Below are 14,150 nucleotides of genomic sequence, written 5' to 3'. Positions count from 1 at the left end.
GTGTGTATCGCTGCTCTTCGGCCGCCCCGGGGGGTTGCGGGTCATGCTTTCATTCCAAGGATTACCGCTTGGTCCCGAGAAGGGGTTTGGGTTAGAAGCTAAGAATCACCCATCAGGGGAAAGTAAGCAAAACACTTTTCCCGAATTGATGTTTTTAGGCTTTTCACAGATATTAAGGGACGATGCACTCTCTCTTCGTTGGATCATTAAAGGAAAAGATGTTATGGTTACGAGCTGGCACGTCAAGGCTCGTTATATCCTTCTGGTTAAGCTTACTTAAATGTCAATACGATACAAAACAAAACAATAACACGGCTATTGTTCTTATGATAGCACAAGTAGTGGCGAGGAGGGAGAGAAATATCTTACCTGATCCATCCCGCAACGTGGTACAGCAGCGTCTATTCAGTTTCCCGTTTTGGTTGCTGCCCTTCCCCACTTCACGTAGCACATGCAGTCTTAAAGCTCAGGTCGTTAAGTACAGTAATCAAGAAGAGCGTGTACGGTACACATATACTAAGCTATTACTATCATCGCTTATGGATTGTAATAATATATGCTGTTATGTAAATAATTGCAAATTTCATCTTTAGAAAAGACACAATGATGTGAAAGATAAGTCGTCTCATGATCTAACACTACATACAGTACGTCTAAACGAATGCAAAAAACGAGGAAAGAAAGTATGATAGCATGTGTTTATTATGCTCTCTTATTAGAGTCTACCACATTCTGTAGTATCATCTATGACTCAGCTATTATAGCTACATATCAAGCTTTAGAGTTTTCTTTTTGCTTGTACTCGCTCAGTCGGTACTAGTATGGATGTACCAGTAAATTCCGCTTGTTCTCAGTTATCATTTCGTAGTATGTAAGGATATTATATTTTACGATCGGGAAAGTCTGGAATAATAAAAGCATTACTGTACTAGATACGAGCAGCGAGCGAATCGACAAGAAAACCATGTCATAAAATATAGTTGTGATTGATGTATATAGTAGCATTTCTAGAATAAATCACGTCGACTTTCCAATATTAGAAACATTTTAATCCAAATTGAGAGAACGGTTTGTGAGAGCTGTATTGGACATATGATGGAGCCATCTCCACCACTTGCCGCTGCAGGGTTTTTGTGGACAATGAGAGGGAAGAGTAAGTAGTTGTAGTGATTGTCGGGACTTCTTTTTTTGATCATGATAGGGAAAACGACCCTGGGAATCAAGAACATCCCAGAAAGCGGGTGCTACCCTCTTTTCACAGTGCTTGCTCACATAAGCAAATTTTGATTCGTCTGGATCCATTGATTTTCCTCTCCCCCTCGCTTTCTTGTCACGCTAAATAAAGTAGTAAACCAACGAGTAAAATTAAACACAAAGGGTGACCCTTGTTGTATCTAAATGATGTGCATCATGATCTATGCCATGTATTTACGGGACTTTCCTGGCGTGTGAAAAAGAATTATTTCCGACATCGTTTGATAAAAGAGGAAGTCTCGATATGTACATACTTTAGCAGTATTTCAACGAGCATATCAAGAATAATGATATTTTCGTACATATTGATCCACTTGTTTTTGAAATTGGGAAATAAGGAACATGATCACTACACATACAAACTACTTATAAAAATAGTAACAGTTTGGCTTAATATAGACCTAGCTGGTAACAGTCAGCTAACTTTTCTCTTGATAATGCTCAACATATATCTATGCATGGGTCATAAGAAACTACTCTTTCACGTACTGTTAGCGGGGGTACGAGATATACTACTACTGTACGTGACCCAATCTATCTAAATGCACTTTGTTTATCTGTAAAGATAGCGGGCTGCCAAAGCTGACTAACTGCAAGCAGAGCATGTCCAAAGCTTCTGATGATAATTACTCGATCACAAAATGCAGTAGTGGATATTAGTTTCTCAGAGGTATTCAAAACACGAGCAGCTGTCCAGTTTAAATAAGATTGATCCTAGTTCTTTACCATGTCGTAACTATATGGATATGTTTTTTTGCCCGTGCCTGAGATCCACTTTCACAATCACAAAGGCAACTTAATGGCTCAGTAACGTGTATAACTGGTAAAGAACAAGACAAATTGGGGGGCGATTCATTTTTTGTCGACTGAGGGAACGATAAGTCTATTGTCTCTGCAGAACTTTTTGCAACTATCATAAAAGCATTTGGCTTAGCTCGTTCTGTGTACATACAAACCAAGAAAGCGATTGGATAGTAGCCAGATTTATCAAGAAGATGTAGTAAACTGCTTTCTCTTTCTTTCATGCTCAGCAGCTAATACTGTACATAGAAGCTGACGCCCATAAGTTGGATGAACAATAATACACTACCACTCCCCCACCTTTGCAGAGCTCTTTTTTTATACTTTATTAGTAGAGATTATACGTTGGTGGTAACCTTTGAAGGTATGAAAAAAAATTCGCATTACAATCCTTACTGCTGCTTTATATGCAGCATAACTGCATCCCTACCATACGACAAAGGTCCATTGTTTCCAACGAACAAAGCAGAGAAACAGGTTCTTAGTTTTTTCACCAACGCTACTACATTTGAAGCAAGTCTCTACTTGTGGCTGTATTACTGTCATTCATTGTATCGTATCCTTTACAAAAAGCAACATATAAGCTATCTTAATACCATTTGGAAGTGATTACAGCTATAGTTTGAGGATTATAGCTATCATACTGCCTTCGCAAACTACCAAAACAATGCCTTTAAAAATGAAGAGCAAAACCCACATAGCAATCAATAGTAAAAGCAATACTCTTAAGGAGGCAAACTACCAACGCCAACCTATACATCACCAGTCAAGGTAACAAGCAATCAATAGAGCAGTTTCCAGGCAACATCTCTACTCTTATGACTATCGACGGTTCTCACGAGCAACAATGCTATTTAATGATTGCCATTGGTACATTCCTCTATAAGGTCTTAGAGCCATCTCCTTGTGTGTGAATTTTTTGTTTGCATTAACAGCTCCGCAAGGCTAAAAGACAAAAAGAAAATAGCCCTGTTTCCCTTGTTCATTCCGACCAAATACAATGAACCGAACGTTCTTACGGTATGCTCGAAACAACATTAATGGATGGACAAAAGTAGTTGCGCCAAGCTTAAGATATATCTGATATCAGTTGTTCTATTTCCAAAAAGTCAAGTACCGGCTGCTTCGCGTGCATTTGTGCGTCGACCTGCATTACGCGCCACGACCCATAATACTAACCCTACGTCATCGTGTCGCCGTCTATACGCAACTGCCAACAATAACAATAAAACAGCTCAGCGATCCTCTTTGATTTCACGACAAACTGCAAAGGAATGGAAAGAATTGAGTACTCCTCAGAAGGGTATGTTCTTTCATCAAAGACAAACACAGAAAAAAAAACACTGTATGCGCCGCGTTGCGCATGGGTGGCTGACAGAAGAAATATGACTACTAGTGGTTGCTGCTTCCAAGGTGACGGTCGACCTTGGTGTCATTCTCACAGGTTTGGCACTGACTTCTGTGTTGCTCTACTTTGTTGGATCTGAGCTCTTTGGATCGGATAGTACAACGGCCATATTTTCAGATGCTGTCGATCGTATCCGTGTTCATCCAGAGGTAATTTGTCTGACTTGGCCCCCACACTTCCTACCCCACCTATCTCCTCTTTTACAATCCTATGACCTAGTTGTAACATCCGTTGGGTCACTTTTAACAGCTATCTGAACTGCTGGGCGCACCAATTAAAGGCCATGGCGAACCGAGCCGAAACAGAATGAAGAGAAACAGACGTATCCATCATCAGATTGTGAACGATGCTCAGGGCAACCCTCATTTGTTTATGCGATTCTATGTTGAAGGACCCAATGGAGAAGGTACCGCCATGTTGGAGATGATCAAGGTAACGTGTAGATTCAGCTTGTGTCAATAGCAGGGACAGACGAATATTAATGTATGTACACATACTACACAGGATGACAAGGGCAGCTGGCAATACAAACAATTGTTCTGCGATGTACCCGGTCAAGGATACCCTTCGCGTCGCTACTTTGTGGAGGATAATAGATCTTGAATAAATAAACAAAAAGGCTGGTCAGCAGGGATGACCGTATAAATAAGAAAAGGTGGTTTTATAAAAAGACTATAGTATGATAATATAATGTGTGTAGAAAAAAAGAATCAAAGCAAAAAAAAAAGGGAGAGAATAAGTGAAGAGGATGAGAGTGGGTGAGAGAGAGACAGACTGAAGACAGAGGGACAGCGAGGGAAACGAAGAGTTACATACTACGATCCTCCCCTCACACAGAGTTCACTGCTAGATATCACACGCTGGCGTGTATCACAAAAAAGTCGATCGATTACTTGTTGAAGGTGAAGCCTCGCTTCTTGGCAGATTTTTCAGGGGTGATGGGTCGGCCAGATTCAAGACGACGTCTCTTTTCTTCCAGATCCAACCGCTGCTTTTCGAGTGCCTCCTTCATTTGCTTGTGGCGGGCGTACAGCTGCATGAAATAATGGAAAAAGTTAAAGTAAATTATGGAGGCACAAAGTCAAAACGATAGAAATTTTTTTTACCTCTTCCTCCGAATTCTTCAACTTGGACTCCTTCTCCTGCACCTTGGCCTGGAACACAGCACGCATCTCGGCCTCCATCTTGGAAAGCTTCTGTTCGTGTGCAACACGCTCCTCCTCCATCTTCTGTACAGGATTGACCTCCTTAAATACCGTGGGGTCCTGCTGGATACCCATGGCGGTCAGCTTTTCGGTACGGTAGTTCTCATACAGCACATCGTTGGTATATTCCTTGAGCTCCTCCATGTGCGTGCGGATCAACATTTGTCGCAACTTTACGAAATCGCAGTGCTCTTCGTTGTCGACTTCGATAACACCCCAGGGGTATTTACGACCACGCACACGCTTGCCCTCGACCTCAAACTCCTTGTCCGAACCGACAACAGCGAAAGGAATCTTGGACATGATTTCGCGGTTTTCCGAAATCGTCTCCTCATCGTCGTACTCGTATGCAGGAGCCTGATAGATCTGGATCTTGTGGTAGTTGATGTCAGCCAAGATGCGCTGCTTGAAGGCAAACACTTCTTCTTCGGTCAAGGTGTCCGCCTTGGCAATGACAGGGATCAGGTTGACGCGGGTATGAAGACGACGCATGAATTCAATATCCAATGGCTTCAATGCGTGACCCGTTGGGGCGATAAAGTAAAGACAGGCGTGGATGCGGTTGTCCACCATGCGGCGACGGTTGACGCGGTTTTCCTGCTCAAGATACGCGTCGAAACGAGATTCAATGCTGTCCAGGATAGGCTTCCAGCTAGATAGTTATTGTAATTTCTTTAGCATTTTTTTTTTGTTCTTGTTGTCAAACGCCCCACGACCTTCCGTCTGACACTTTTTTATCCCATCGCCTTCGTTGCTCACAGGAGAGAGACAGTAGAGATAAACCAACTTGGTCCTGTCCAGTGTCAGAAAGTTTACCTTTGCTCGTTGTTGACAAAGTCACCGAAACCTGGGGAATCGACAACAGTCAAGCGCAACTTGACGCCGTTTTCCTCGATATCAGACGTGATGGACTGGATTTCGACCGTCTGGGGCGTTTCGTGCGTAGGTTCGACGTTTTCCTTGGGCGGGTAAAGGGCAGTGTTGAAAAGGGTGTTGACCAACGTTGATTTACCCAAACCAGACTCACCTGTAGCAAGCACACAATACTTGGGTTATTATCCACTTTTCCTTTTTCCAATGGGTAAAACTAAAATATTAACATACCAACAACCATGCAGGTGAACTGGAAACCCTTTTTCACCGACTTGCGGTGGACTTGGTTGGGAAGGTTGGCGAAACCAACATAGCCTGCAAGTTTCTTGCGGACAACAGTAATCTACATGGACCGAAAAAGGAGAAAGAGATGGTGAGCCAATGAGTGTGGTCCTTGGAGTCTACACAATCGAGCAGATGATGATACTTACACCAGATGACGAACCGTTTGCTTGATCAGCTATGTACAATAAAGTGGTCAAATTGTCAGGCTCTACAAGATGATGCTTTGGAATTATATATTTCTATTATATTCTTACAGGACATTATTATATTGCGGCAAAATTATAGAAAGATGGTATAAAGAAGGAGGAAGTAATAAAGAGAGAGAGAGAGAGGACAATTTATAAAGGCTCTAGAGTGGATTTAGGAAGGGATGTGTAAAGGAGAGAGGGGACCTGCTTATTTGAAAAAGCGGGTAACTTTTTTTGTTTTGCAGGGACAAAGCTTTAGAAAGAAAGGTTGAAAAGGGGAGGAAGAGATATGAGAGCGAGGTTGCCCGGAGCGCGTTTTTTTACACTTTGCACAACCCCCCCCACCAGCATCCACACCATGAGAGCGCACGACATTAATGGCGATGAATGGGAATACGTGTGTAACCACAACTAATTTTAAAATGAAGAGCGACAGTGTATCAGGGAAACCACGTTCTCCCCGGTGTTGTGTATAACAAAGAAGATGTCAATCTTGTTTTGTTCTCGCGCAACCTTCCTGCTAAACTCATAAGGTGATCGTAGAGTCCAGAAAGAGTGGCGATGGCCGTCTCATGTACGGCCGTGGGCGATATTCGTTGTCGTCGTCATTGGCTGGAGCAACAATCGTAGGACACGACACATTGAGATGGCTGTAGTTGCTGTACAATGTATTATTAGGGTGCAGTAGTGGTGAGCACCGGTTCTCTAAATGGTGGATGATTTTTTTTTATCAGTATGCATGAGTAAACCGCAAGGAGAGAGGGGCTGCGTTTCTTTTACCTTTTCTCACATTGCAACCAGTCAAGGCGTTCTGTACGTGAGATGAAATCCAGCGAAACATGGACGCCAATGTTTTGTTGCGTTGCTGCTGCTGCTGCTCTTGAAATGGATCATGAACAGAAGGAGGAGGTGGAGATGCAGGTGCAGGAGAAGACCGGATCGAAAAGAGCGATGTTGAGGAGCAATTGGAAGGAGTAGAGGCTTGTACTTTTTTGTCAGGAGCTAGCATATCGTTAGAGCGTTTCTGGAGTAGCGTTTGTGTTACAGCCGGCATGAAGCAACAGCAGCAGTTGCTGGCATGGGTAGGGTGCAAGTAATCATGATAGTGGTGTTGCTTCTCGCGATACTCGGGGATGGTCGACTTCTTTTTGCTAATATTCTGGTTACTATCTGCTATGTGTTTATCGTCATCTATTTGAATTTGTTGCTGGTGTTGCCTTTGCCGTTGTACTGATAGTTCTAATTCTTCTTGCTGTCTCTTCTTCTCTTGCTGCCCGTGGTCTTGTTCCTGCTGCTGCTGCAGTTCTTCTTTCTGTTGCTCCTGGAGGACGCGTAGCTGTATGTGTCGTTTATGTTGCTCTTTTTTAACTTTTTGCAGTTGCAGCTGATGATGCAATTGATGTTCTTGCTGTTGTAATTGCTGTTGTACCCGTCGACGAGTTTCTGGTAAGGGTCGTTTCACAGATCGTCGAACTGTGTTTCGTCGTTGCAGATGACCTGGCATGCGGATGGGTGTCAATTTGGGTGGCTCGGGCAGTCGTAAGACCTTGACAGATACCCGCTTTGTCACGTCGTCTGTCTGGGTAATCATCAATGACTCGTGTGCAAAGACACATTCTGTACGAACGGTGTTCTCTGTCAAAGATGTTCCTCGAGCTGTCGTTGACGTCGGGTATTTGAATGGTTTCTTATGAAATCCAATAATGCCAGGCATCTTTATGAGTAATATAGTTTTGATAGATCGACACGTCAATAATGGATGTAAGAGGAAAGAGAAGAAAAGAGAAATAGAGAGGAGAAACCCACTATTGTGCTATATATATATATATAACCAATGACATCCATATAGAGAGTGTTTATATAAATATATATCCATTTCGCAGAATGTAAACCAAGTACAAGAAGAACAAAGAAACTGAATAGTTGGAAGAATGACAATGAAACGAACGGCCGGGACCTGCCGTATAACGTAGTGCATGAGTGGTGGTGACATAAATAACACACTGGGCAGCTCCGAAGTCAAGGGTTGTTCGGCATATAAGCACTCCAATATGGGTATAAACCCGTACTTGCTTCTCTCTTGGCCTTGAGTGTGATACATATCAAACTGTGTGTGTGTCTCTCTCTCTTGACTTAATAATTTTCAACCCTAATGCTCCTGCAGCCGAATTTGTTTTTTTCCCTTTTTCCTTTCATTTATATTCACTTTTCTGTTTCTTTCTTTAACCTTTCCTTTTCACTTTTCCTTTGCACAGACGATCGTTTTCAAACCCCATAAGCTCCACTAAGTACCTTTTTCCGTCCAATTCCTCGTACACTCACGCGCGCGTACATACGACATGTCCTACAACAACAACAACAACCAAAAGCCGTCCATTTACGATTCATTGCCCATGCTGGATTCATGGTATCAGAAGCAGCCCATCATGTCGCCTTCTGTACATCACCATTTCCCGAGCGCTGCTACTGCGACTTGTGTAGCTAGCGATCGCGCTTCAAACAGTCCAACGCAACAAAGACGTGCTCGTCGTCGCAATAACCATGCGGTCCAATTCTCGGTCGATCCACCCATGGTCCATTACGTGCGTCATTCGACACGAGCAGACGTTCATGACGAGGACGAGGATCAAGATAATGGTGACAGTAGCAGAGCAGCGCGGATCAATAGTGGTAAGTGACCCATTTATGGCAACCCGCGGTCTCTTTGTCCTACGATACACGTTGCACTAACAACTGCACCTACGCACGCACATCACACACCCTCTGCTTCATCTTACCCCTTAAAAAATGACCTCCTCCCCTTTCTCCTTGACCCCCTGCTCTTATTTTTCTATATAGTGAAATCGATCATGAAGAGCCTGCTATTTAAACATACTCGTCGTATAATAGCATGATAGCTATATATTATCACCACGAGTGGTACATACAACGAGTGACAGCCTCTACTCTTCCCATTTAGAACGATTTTGAAGATAATGTAATATACAACTGTACATTTTTTTTAATGCTTGATGCTATTCATGAATACGGATATCTACAGTTCGCCTCCAAACGATTATGCCGACGAAGCTTTCTTGCTGTCTCCTAGCTGCTTGTTATAGCTCAACAGCTATCGTAAGAAAAGCAAAAGTCAGTTTTAAAGTTGGCATGACAACAACATGTTGGGGAACACAACGATAACAACATGCCAAAAACAAAAACTTCATCGTTTCTCGTGTTACCTTTTTACGCATTTTCCGTTCACTGTCGGATGCTTTTAGTCGATGTGCTTGAAGAATCCGTACATTTCGTTCCAAATTATCCTGTATTGCCTGTTGTTCTTCGTATAATGCATCTATATTATTATCATTATGCCGAAACAAAGAAGGAAGTTGTTATGATGATGATGATATATATATCGTATAGTGTCTCCGCAACGTAAAAGTGACTGTACCTAATGGGTTTCCTTTTTTCTCGAGCTTTTCAAGTGCTGCCTTGGCTTTTTGCTGACGTCCATAACGCATCTCGTGCTTGATCTTTTTTATCCCCTTTTTGGTATCCGGTAATCGTAGTCTTTTCTTTTCCTGTTCCTCCTTTTGTTCTCGTTCACGTTGTATCTGTTGTTTCCGTTTGGCAACGCCATTCGATCCACTGCTGCCTTTGAGAATGAAATCAAGTGTTTGCTTTGCAAGTCGATTTGACATTATAGTTGAATAATTTATTTTCGTTAATGTGAATAATGTGGATTAAAAAGAAGCTATATCGAATTCCGGCAAACTGTGCCCTTGGTGTGGCTTCGCCTGATCCAAAAAAGGAAACAGATACTTAATGCATCGATTTTCAAGCAAGGAGTATCAAAACACTTTTTTAACTTGTCTTTAGATTGATATAATTCTAGCATGACAGCTTCTTTATACTCTTGCGAATATGAACAAGCGTCTTTTGTAGTTTGGGTAGCAATTGAGGGTGATATGAAATGCAGTTACATTTGGAAAGGCTCATGATGATGCTTACAAGATGCGTTTTTTGTTATGCTCATTATTAAAAAGCTATCTAGATGTTCAAGCAGAAGCTACAGTAGATTGCGTCATTTCCTATGCTGTTCAATAATAATATTGTATTCTCTGCAGAAACTATCCGTGAACATGAACAATGAAGAATCGCGACGGTCTATAATACGTACATAGGTATAGCCAATTCGTTTTGATTATCACCTACATCTTCAGTAACCTTTTGTTACACTACAGTTGTTTTTGAATGGATATAGCTTGGTAATATGACAAAACTTCTGCCAGCCACTAGATATTCTATTCTATGTCATTATGTCAATTTTGGTAAATGTTTTTTATAGAGAGTATATTTTGCACCAAACAAGATGTGCAAGTTCATTCTATTGAGGACGGTTGTTTTCGAAGTACCAATATAAAGGTCCGAATAAAGGCACATCATCTAAAAGATAGTGTTGACGATGACGAACAGACGCTTCTAAAGGAAGGAGGCAGACAAGAGAAACCTGTTAAGCAGCAATAACAACAACAACATCATCCAGCCACCTATAATGCTATTGTACTGACCGGCTGTAACAATGACTGCAATTCGAGAATACTTGGGTGATAAATGGATCTTGGTTTAAGCAATCGGTCTTTTTTAAACCGTGCCTAAATTCGATCCGATTATGTTAGGCATTCTCCCACGCTTCTAGAACTATGATCAACTTTCTATTGGGATTGCCATCACTCGATCTTTTATCAGTCGATCTTATATCGCGTGCATCGCAGATCGCCTATTCACTACCTAATGCCAAACAAAGATTGCTACAGGTACTTTTTGCTCTGTTGTAAAAAAAAGGGAAGGCATGCTCAGGGTGAATCCGAACCTCGAACTCCATGACTGTGATGGGTTTGCAGAAGGCAGAAACTAAACTCCATGTTGTTGCGTATAGTATAATGGTTTCACTGGTGATCGCGACTTTTTAGAAAGTCTGGCGACGTTTTTGACAAAAGCATACAATGACACAGTAAAGGTGTAAGTTTGGCAGAATAATAAGCTGAGCACAGTAAAATGTGGGGGAGTAAGGTACACAGTAACAGCTAAACTGCCTCACAACCCCCCCCCCGGTGACTTTTAGGGAACACCTGTGTTCGTCTCCAGGGGCATCCTTGATGCTTGAGCATATGCTTACGATGCTGACAAGACCCCAGACGGTTACCCGGTTTGCGTTCTTCCAAAACCCCACATACCATTTCGTGTTCAGAATATTTCAAGAATGCGGGTTTTCGACGGATCAATTTGTCGGTATTCCAGAGGACTGCGACGGACTTGACGTGGATTATTTGGAAACCTTTATCAAAGAACATTTTGAACATGATGATGGCAGTAGTACCCGCGACAACAGCCATGGTGACTTTTATGACGCGGTGCTGTATTGTGTGCCCACCCATGCCAATCCCTCCTCCTCCATCTTATCCAAAGAACGGCGGGAAAAGCTCGTGACGCTCGCAAAACAGTATAACGTTCTGATTATATGCGACGATGTGTACGATCTTTTAACGTATCAAGGCGTCGCTCCGCAACGTTTAGTCGCTTATGATTTCGCATCAAAGTCCGACCGACCCGTAGTCATTAGCAATTGTTCTTTCTCAAAAATCTTGGCACCTGGTCTTCGAGTGGGTTGGGTCGAGGCCCAAGAAGCATTGGTGAAGCGTCTTGGCTTGAGGTAAGAGAGAAGAACGCTAAAAAAGGAGGGATGGCGAATACTTGTTCTTGCTGCTACATTTCAATCAAAGATAAGAGTTTAAGATGACGTACCCAAACAAACCAACCGTTATCTTGATAGTGGATCTTATGTATCTGGAAGCAGTCCTTGCAATTTTTGTAAGTGTTTCAAAGGAGGAGGAGGGGGGAAGAAGGGTTACCTGCAAGATGTTTGAACTAATTCGTTTTACGATGGGGTGTAGCAAGTGTCATTGTATCGCAGACACTATGCACCAGTGATCCACAAGTCAGTTTGCAGGCAAACATTGAGCGTTTGAGACTAGTGCTTTACGAACGACTCGTCGAGGGAATTTGGATGCCATACCAAAAACATTTAGCACCGCTTGGATGCTCCGCGACGTTACCAAAGGGTGGATACTTTTTGTGGTTGCGTTTGCCTACAGGGGTCAACTGTTCTCTGTTAAATCAAATCATTACCGAGCATCAAGTAGATATCGAGCTGGGTACTGGCAACCTCTTTGCCACTCCTCGATCCGAACACTCGGATGAATTTTCAGATTGTCTGCGGCTCTGTTTTGCGCATTACCCTGTCCAGGATTTACAGGCTGGCATGAAATTGCTGGAAAAGGTGATTCGGCTAGCGAAGGACACACTAGACTAAAAACGAACTGTCAAAACTCCTCCAACACAGTACCTGTACACCTAGAAGAAAACACCCTTTATACTCGAGTAAAGAAGTTAGCGTATGTGCACCATGGAACAAACAGCGAGTGGGTGGTGGGGGTACTTGTTTATCTGATGTATGTTCCATATGGATGAAGGATAGGCTGGTCCTTCTCCTGGTTGCTATGAACAGAACCGTGGAAAAGAGGATTATGAAATGTAACCATGGCGGAATCTCGCATGCACGTGTGCGGACTATGAACCCCCCGGGCAGATCTCTTTAAATGCGGGACGACCGATCCCACGGTTCCACCAGTGCATCTCCTTCTTCTATCAATTTATCGAACGCCTCTACATATACTATGACAAACAGCAAGCTGCCTTCATTTGACGAGCTTCCCATCAAGCCCGAATACCCTCCTCATTCTGCATGGGGGGTGTGGGGTGAAGACGATAACCTCGGCACTCTTAACCTTCTGACCGAAGACGTCGTAACCGAGGTAATGAATTTGCATTTTTGTATGTGTTGCATCATGCTGCTGCTGTATACCGTGCTTTATTGGGCAGCAACGCCTGGCACTGTTCCTCTATTTTGGTAGCACAGTCTCAATCCGCATGTACATTGCTATAATTTACAGGCAGGCAAATGCATCAAGAAGGGCAAGGTCTTCCCATTGAACTGGGAGCTGGAAAAACCCAATCCTCCCTTGTTTGGCCGTCAAGCCATCAAGCACAACCTGCACCCACATACCCCGGATAACATTTCCTTTGACGACTCGTACGATAACTTTAATCCCCAGTCCTCTACCCAGTGGGATGGTCTTTGCCATGTTTCCCACGTGCCCACCGCAACATTTTACAACGGTATCAAGCCCGAAGAAATCATCAGTCGCGACTCCGGTCGTCTTGGTATCCACCATATGGCACGTCGCGGTATCGCTGGTCGAGCCGTGCTGTTGGATTACGCCCGCTGGGCCGAAAAGCACAGACCTGATTTCAACCCACTTGTTCGCATGGAAGTCTCTGTCGACGAGCTCAAGCAGGTCGCTGAAGCCCAAGGCGTTACTTTCAAGCAAGGTGATATCCTTCTGGTTCGCGTCGGATGGATGGCGGCCTACGAGAAGGAGGGCCATCGTCTGGCGGAAATGATGGATTTGAAGCATCCCGAATGTGCTGGTGTCAAGGCTTGTGAAGAAACTTTCAGATGGATTTGGGAAAACCATTTTGCTGCGGTCGCCTGTGACAACTTCCCCTTTGAAGCGTTCCCACCCAACTGGGTAGAGTCTTGTCGTAAGTGCCATGTCCTTACTTTCTGAAGTATAGACTATTTCTATAAGAATAGGGCTACGATATCTCATTCAAGAGGGAGGGTTACTCATGTATGTATGTTTCTTTTTTCACTACAACATTAGACGTCCAATTTTTGGGCGGTTGGGGTATGCCAATGTAAGTATTCCATAGCCTTGCTTTTGTCCTTTTGAGGAGCTTCTCCACACAGTTTATTACTCACTAAAAGTTCAAAATATAGCGGCGAAATGTTCTACCTGGAAAAACTTGCGGAAGACTCGGCCAAGGATGGTATCTACGAGTACTTTTTCACCAGCGCTCCTCTTAACAAATACCAGGGTGTTGCTTCTCCTCCCAATGCTATTTGCATCAAATAAATATAATCCTACTGCACGCGACTTTCACTCTTCTAATTTTACTACTGTAATAACTTTAAAATACGTAATAAAGTACAAAACCTCCATGATTACAAATTTACGCAACTGGCATATA

At 43.0% G+C, this 14,150-nt stretch overlaps 8 protein-coding genes across 8 annotated transcripts; 5 read left to right on the top strand and 3 right to left on the bottom strand.

Annotated features, from left to right (window-relative positions):
* Window positions 1-43: 43 nt before the first annotated feature.
* BDB00DRAFT_87520 (uncharacterized protein) lies at window positions 44-851 on the top strand. Its single transcript, XM_053127316.1, has 4 exons — window positions 44-122; window positions 213-500; window positions 599-683; window positions 777-851. The coding sequence occupies exons 2-3, from the start codon at window positions 219-221 to the stop codon at window positions 605-607; spliced, it is 291 nt and encodes a 96-aa protein (XP_052974154.1). The 5' UTR covers window positions 44-122; window positions 213-218; the 3' UTR covers window positions 608-683; window positions 777-851.
* A 2,141-nt stretch (window positions 852-2,992) lies between these two features.
* BDB00DRAFT_851240 (TIM21-domain-containing protein) lies at window positions 2,993-4,098 on the top strand. Its single transcript, XM_053125494.1, has 4 exons — window positions 2,993-3,358; window positions 3,452-3,612; window positions 3,713-3,895; window positions 3,968-4,098. Exons 1-4 carry the CDS (start codon window positions 3,100-3,102, stop codon window positions 4,064-4,066), a joined length of 702 nt encoding a protein of 233 aa, XP_052974153.1. The 5' UTR covers window positions 2,993-3,099; the 3' UTR covers window positions 4,067-4,098.
* Window positions 4,099-6,293, bottom strand: BDB00DRAFT_851237 (Septin-domain-containing protein). The gene is made up of 6 exons (XM_053125493.1): window positions 6,081-6,293; window positions 5,973-6,001; window positions 5,773-5,884; window positions 5,485-5,695; window positions 4,570-5,320; window positions 4,099-4,496 (listed from the first exon to the last, which is right to left on the bottom strand). Exons 1-6 carry the CDS (start codon window positions 6,085-6,087, stop codon window positions 4,353-4,355), a joined length of 1,254 nt encoding a protein of 417 aa, XP_052974152.1. The 5' UTR covers window positions 6,088-6,293; the 3' UTR covers window positions 4,099-4,352.
* Window position 6,294: 1 nt separating this feature from the next.
* Window positions 6,295-7,728, bottom strand: BDB00DRAFT_933150 (uncharacterized protein; the record flags this gene model as incomplete). The annotated part of the gene is made up of 2 exons (XM_053129109.1): window positions 6,295-6,719; window positions 6,795-7,728. 2 exons carry the CDS (start codon window positions 7,726-7,728, stop codon window positions 6,541-6,543), a joined length of 1,113 nt encoding a protein of 370 aa, XP_052974151.1. The 3' UTR covers window positions 6,295-6,540.
* A 371-nt stretch (window positions 7,729-8,099) lies between these two features.
* Window positions 8,100-8,942, top strand: BDB00DRAFT_942673 (uncharacterized protein). The gene is made up of 2 exons (XM_053129409.1): window positions 8,100-8,684; window positions 8,853-8,942. Exons 1-2 carry the CDS (start codon window positions 8,354-8,356, stop codon window positions 8,906-8,908), a joined length of 387 nt encoding a protein of 128 aa, XP_052974150.1. The 5' UTR covers window positions 8,100-8,353; the 3' UTR covers window positions 8,909-8,942.
* A 1-nt stretch (window position 8,943) lies between these two features.
* Window positions 8,944-9,734, bottom strand: BDB00DRAFT_851233 (uncharacterized protein). Its single transcript, XM_053125492.1, has 3 exons — window positions 9,448-9,734; window positions 9,236-9,348; window positions 8,944-9,123 (listed from the first exon to the last, which is right to left on the bottom strand). Exons 1-3 carry the CDS (start codon window positions 9,695-9,697, stop codon window positions 9,070-9,072), a joined length of 417 nt encoding a protein of 138 aa, XP_052974149.1. The 5' UTR covers window positions 9,698-9,734; the 3' UTR covers window positions 8,944-9,069.
* An 890-nt stretch (window positions 9,735-10,624) lies between these two features.
* Window positions 10,625-11,767, top strand: BDB00DRAFT_87316 (pyridoxal phosphate-dependent transferase). Its single transcript, XM_053127057.1, has 3 exons — window positions 10,625-10,813; window positions 10,936-11,018; window positions 11,122-11,767. Exons 1-3 carry the CDS (start codon window positions 10,700-10,702, stop codon window positions 11,711-11,713), a joined length of 789 nt encoding a protein of 262 aa, XP_052974148.1. The 5' UTR covers window positions 10,625-10,699; the 3' UTR covers window positions 11,714-11,767.
* An 889-nt stretch (window positions 11,768-12,656) lies between these two features.
* On the top strand, window positions 12,657-14,136 carry BDB00DRAFT_851225 (uncharacterized protein). Its single transcript, XM_053125491.1, has 4 exons — window positions 12,657-12,871; window positions 13,010-13,661; window positions 13,784-13,817; window positions 13,900-14,136. The coding sequence occupies exons 1-4, from the start codon at window positions 12,734-12,736 to the stop codon at window positions 14,033-14,035; spliced, it is 960 nt and encodes a 319-aa protein (XP_052974147.1). The 5' UTR covers window positions 12,657-12,733; the 3' UTR covers window positions 14,036-14,136.
* The last annotated feature ends 14 nt before the right edge of the window (window positions 14,137-14,150 follow it).

The sequence above is a fragment of the Zychaea mexicana genome (genome assembly GCF_025766255.1).
Source record: "Zychaea mexicana strain RSA 1403 chromosome Unknown BDB00scaffold_123, whole genome shotgun sequence".
Classification (NCBI taxonomy): Eukaryota; Fungi; Mucoromycota; class Mucoromycetes; order Mucorales; family Lichtheimiaceae; genus Zychaea; species Zychaea mexicana.
This window is presented reverse-complemented; position numbering and strand designations above follow the sequence as displayed.

What these genes read in the sequence shown, in the direction of transcription:
- BDB00DRAFT_87316 (XM_053127057.1), top strand. Translation starts at nt 10,700, where the DNA reads ATGATCAACTTTCTATTGGGATTGCCATCACTCGATCTTTTATCAGTC. An exon ending in CCAAACAAAGATTGCTACAG is followed by an intron (nt 10,814 to 10,935) that starts GTACTTTTTGCT and finishes TGTTGCGTATAG; the next exon opens with TATAATGGTTTCACTGGTGA. An exon ending in TACAATGACACAGTAAAGGT is followed by an intron (nt 11,019 to 11,121) that starts GTAAGTTTGGCA and finishes GGTGACTTTTAG; the next exon opens with GGAACACCTGTGTTCGTCTC.
- BDB00DRAFT_851225 (XM_053125491.1), top strand. Translation starts at nt 12,734, where the DNA reads ATGACAAACAGCAAGCTGCCTTCATTTGACGAGCTTCCCATCAAGCCC. An exon ending in CCGAAGACGTCGTAACCGAG is followed by an intron (nt 12,872 to 13,009) that starts GTAATGAATTTG and finishes TATAATTTACAG; the next exon opens with GCAGGCAAATGCATCAAGAA. An exon ending in GGCGGTTGGGGTATGCCAAT is followed by an intron (nt 13,818 to 13,899) that starts GTAAGTATTCCA and finishes TTCAAAATATAG; the next exon opens with CGGCGAAATGTTCTACCTGG.
- BDB00DRAFT_851233 (XM_053125492.1), bottom strand. Translation starts at nt 9,697, where the DNA reads ATGTCAAATCGACTTGCAAAGCAAACACTTGATTTCATTCTCAAAGGC. An exon ending in GAAAAAAGGAAACCCATTAG is followed by an intron (nt 9,349 to 9,447) that starts GTACAGTCACTT and finishes ATAATAATATAG; the next exon opens with ATGCATTATACGAAGAACAA. An exon ending in AACGGAAAATGCGTAAAAAG is followed by an intron (nt 9,124 to 9,235) that starts GTAACACGAGAA and finishes TTCTTACGATAG; the next exon opens with CTGTTGAGCTATAACAAGCA.
- BDB00DRAFT_87520 (XM_053127316.1), top strand. Translation starts at nt 219, where the DNA reads ATGTTATGGTTACGAGCTGGCACGTCAAGGCTCGTTATATCCTTCTGG.
- BDB00DRAFT_851237 (XM_053125493.1), bottom strand. An exon ending in GTTCACCTGCATGGTTGTTG is followed by an intron (nt 5,696 to 5,772) that starts GTATGTTAATAT and finishes TGCTTGCTACAG; the next exon opens with GTGAGTCTGGTTTGGGTAAA. An exon ending in TTTGTCAACAACGAGCAAAG is followed by an intron (nt 5,321 to 5,484) that starts GTAAACTTTCTG and finishes ATAACTATCTAG; the next exon opens with CTGGAAGCCTATCCTGGACA.
- BDB00DRAFT_851240 (XM_053125494.1), top strand. Translation starts at nt 3,100, where the DNA reads ATGGACAAAAGTAGTTGCGCCAAGCTTAAGATATATCTGATATCAGTT. An exon ending in GTATCCGTGTTCATCCAGAG is followed by an intron (nt 3,613 to 3,712) that starts GTAATTTGTCTG and finishes CACTTTTAACAG; the next exon opens with CTATCTGAACTGCTGGGCGC. An exon ending in CCATGTTGGAGATGATCAAG is followed by an intron (nt 3,896 to 3,967) that starts GTAACGTGTAGA and finishes CATACTACACAG; the next exon opens with GATGACAAGGGCAGCTGGCA.
- BDB00DRAFT_942673 (XM_053129409.1), top strand. Translation starts at nt 8,354, where the DNA reads ATGTCCTACAACAACAACAACAACCAAAAGCCGTCCATTTACGATTCA. An exon ending in AGCAGCGCGGATCAATAGTG is followed by an intron (nt 8,685 to 8,852) that starts GTAAGTGACCCA and finishes TTTTCTATATAG; the next exon opens with TGAAATCGATCATGAAGAGC.